Source organism: Atta cephalotes, assembly GCF_000143395.1.
Source record: "Atta cephalotes unplaced genomic scaffold scaffold00010, whole genome shotgun sequence".
Lineage (NCBI taxonomy): Eukaryota > Metazoa > Arthropoda > Insecta > Hymenoptera > Formicidae > Atta > Atta cephalotes.
In genome coordinates, this window is record NW_012130074.1 from 2,938,696 (window position 1) to 2,938,929 (window position 234).

The 234-nt window shown below is 38.5% G+C and overlaps 1 protein-coding gene across 1 annotated transcript in view; it reads left to right on the top strand.

Moving 5' to 3' along the window:
* LOC105627870 (ABC transporter A family member 1-like) overlaps window positions 1–234 on the top strand; it is a 22,153-nt gene extending 21,919 nt beyond the window's left edge. Inside the window, exon 22 of the mRNA XM_012209145.1 lies at window positions 160–234. Within this exon, the coding sequence (XP_012064535.1) occupies window positions 160–234 (75 nt within the window). The remainder of the gene's footprint in view (window positions 1–159) is intronic.

The window sequence follows — 234 nt, forward strand, 5'->3', positions numbered from 1 at the left end:
GAGAGAGAGAGAGAGAGAAGGGAGGGGAGGAGGGAAAGACTTGAAATTAGAATTTTATAATTTCCGCGTGCGCGATTTAGGAAAATTTTAGCCTTATATTGTAAATTGATTGTGAAGGAAATTTTCGTAACTTTTTGAAAATTTTTGCTTGTAGCCAAGCTCGAATTGGACATTGAAGAATACAGCTTTAGTCAAACTACCCTGGAACAGGTGTTCCTCAAGTTCTCGCACTAG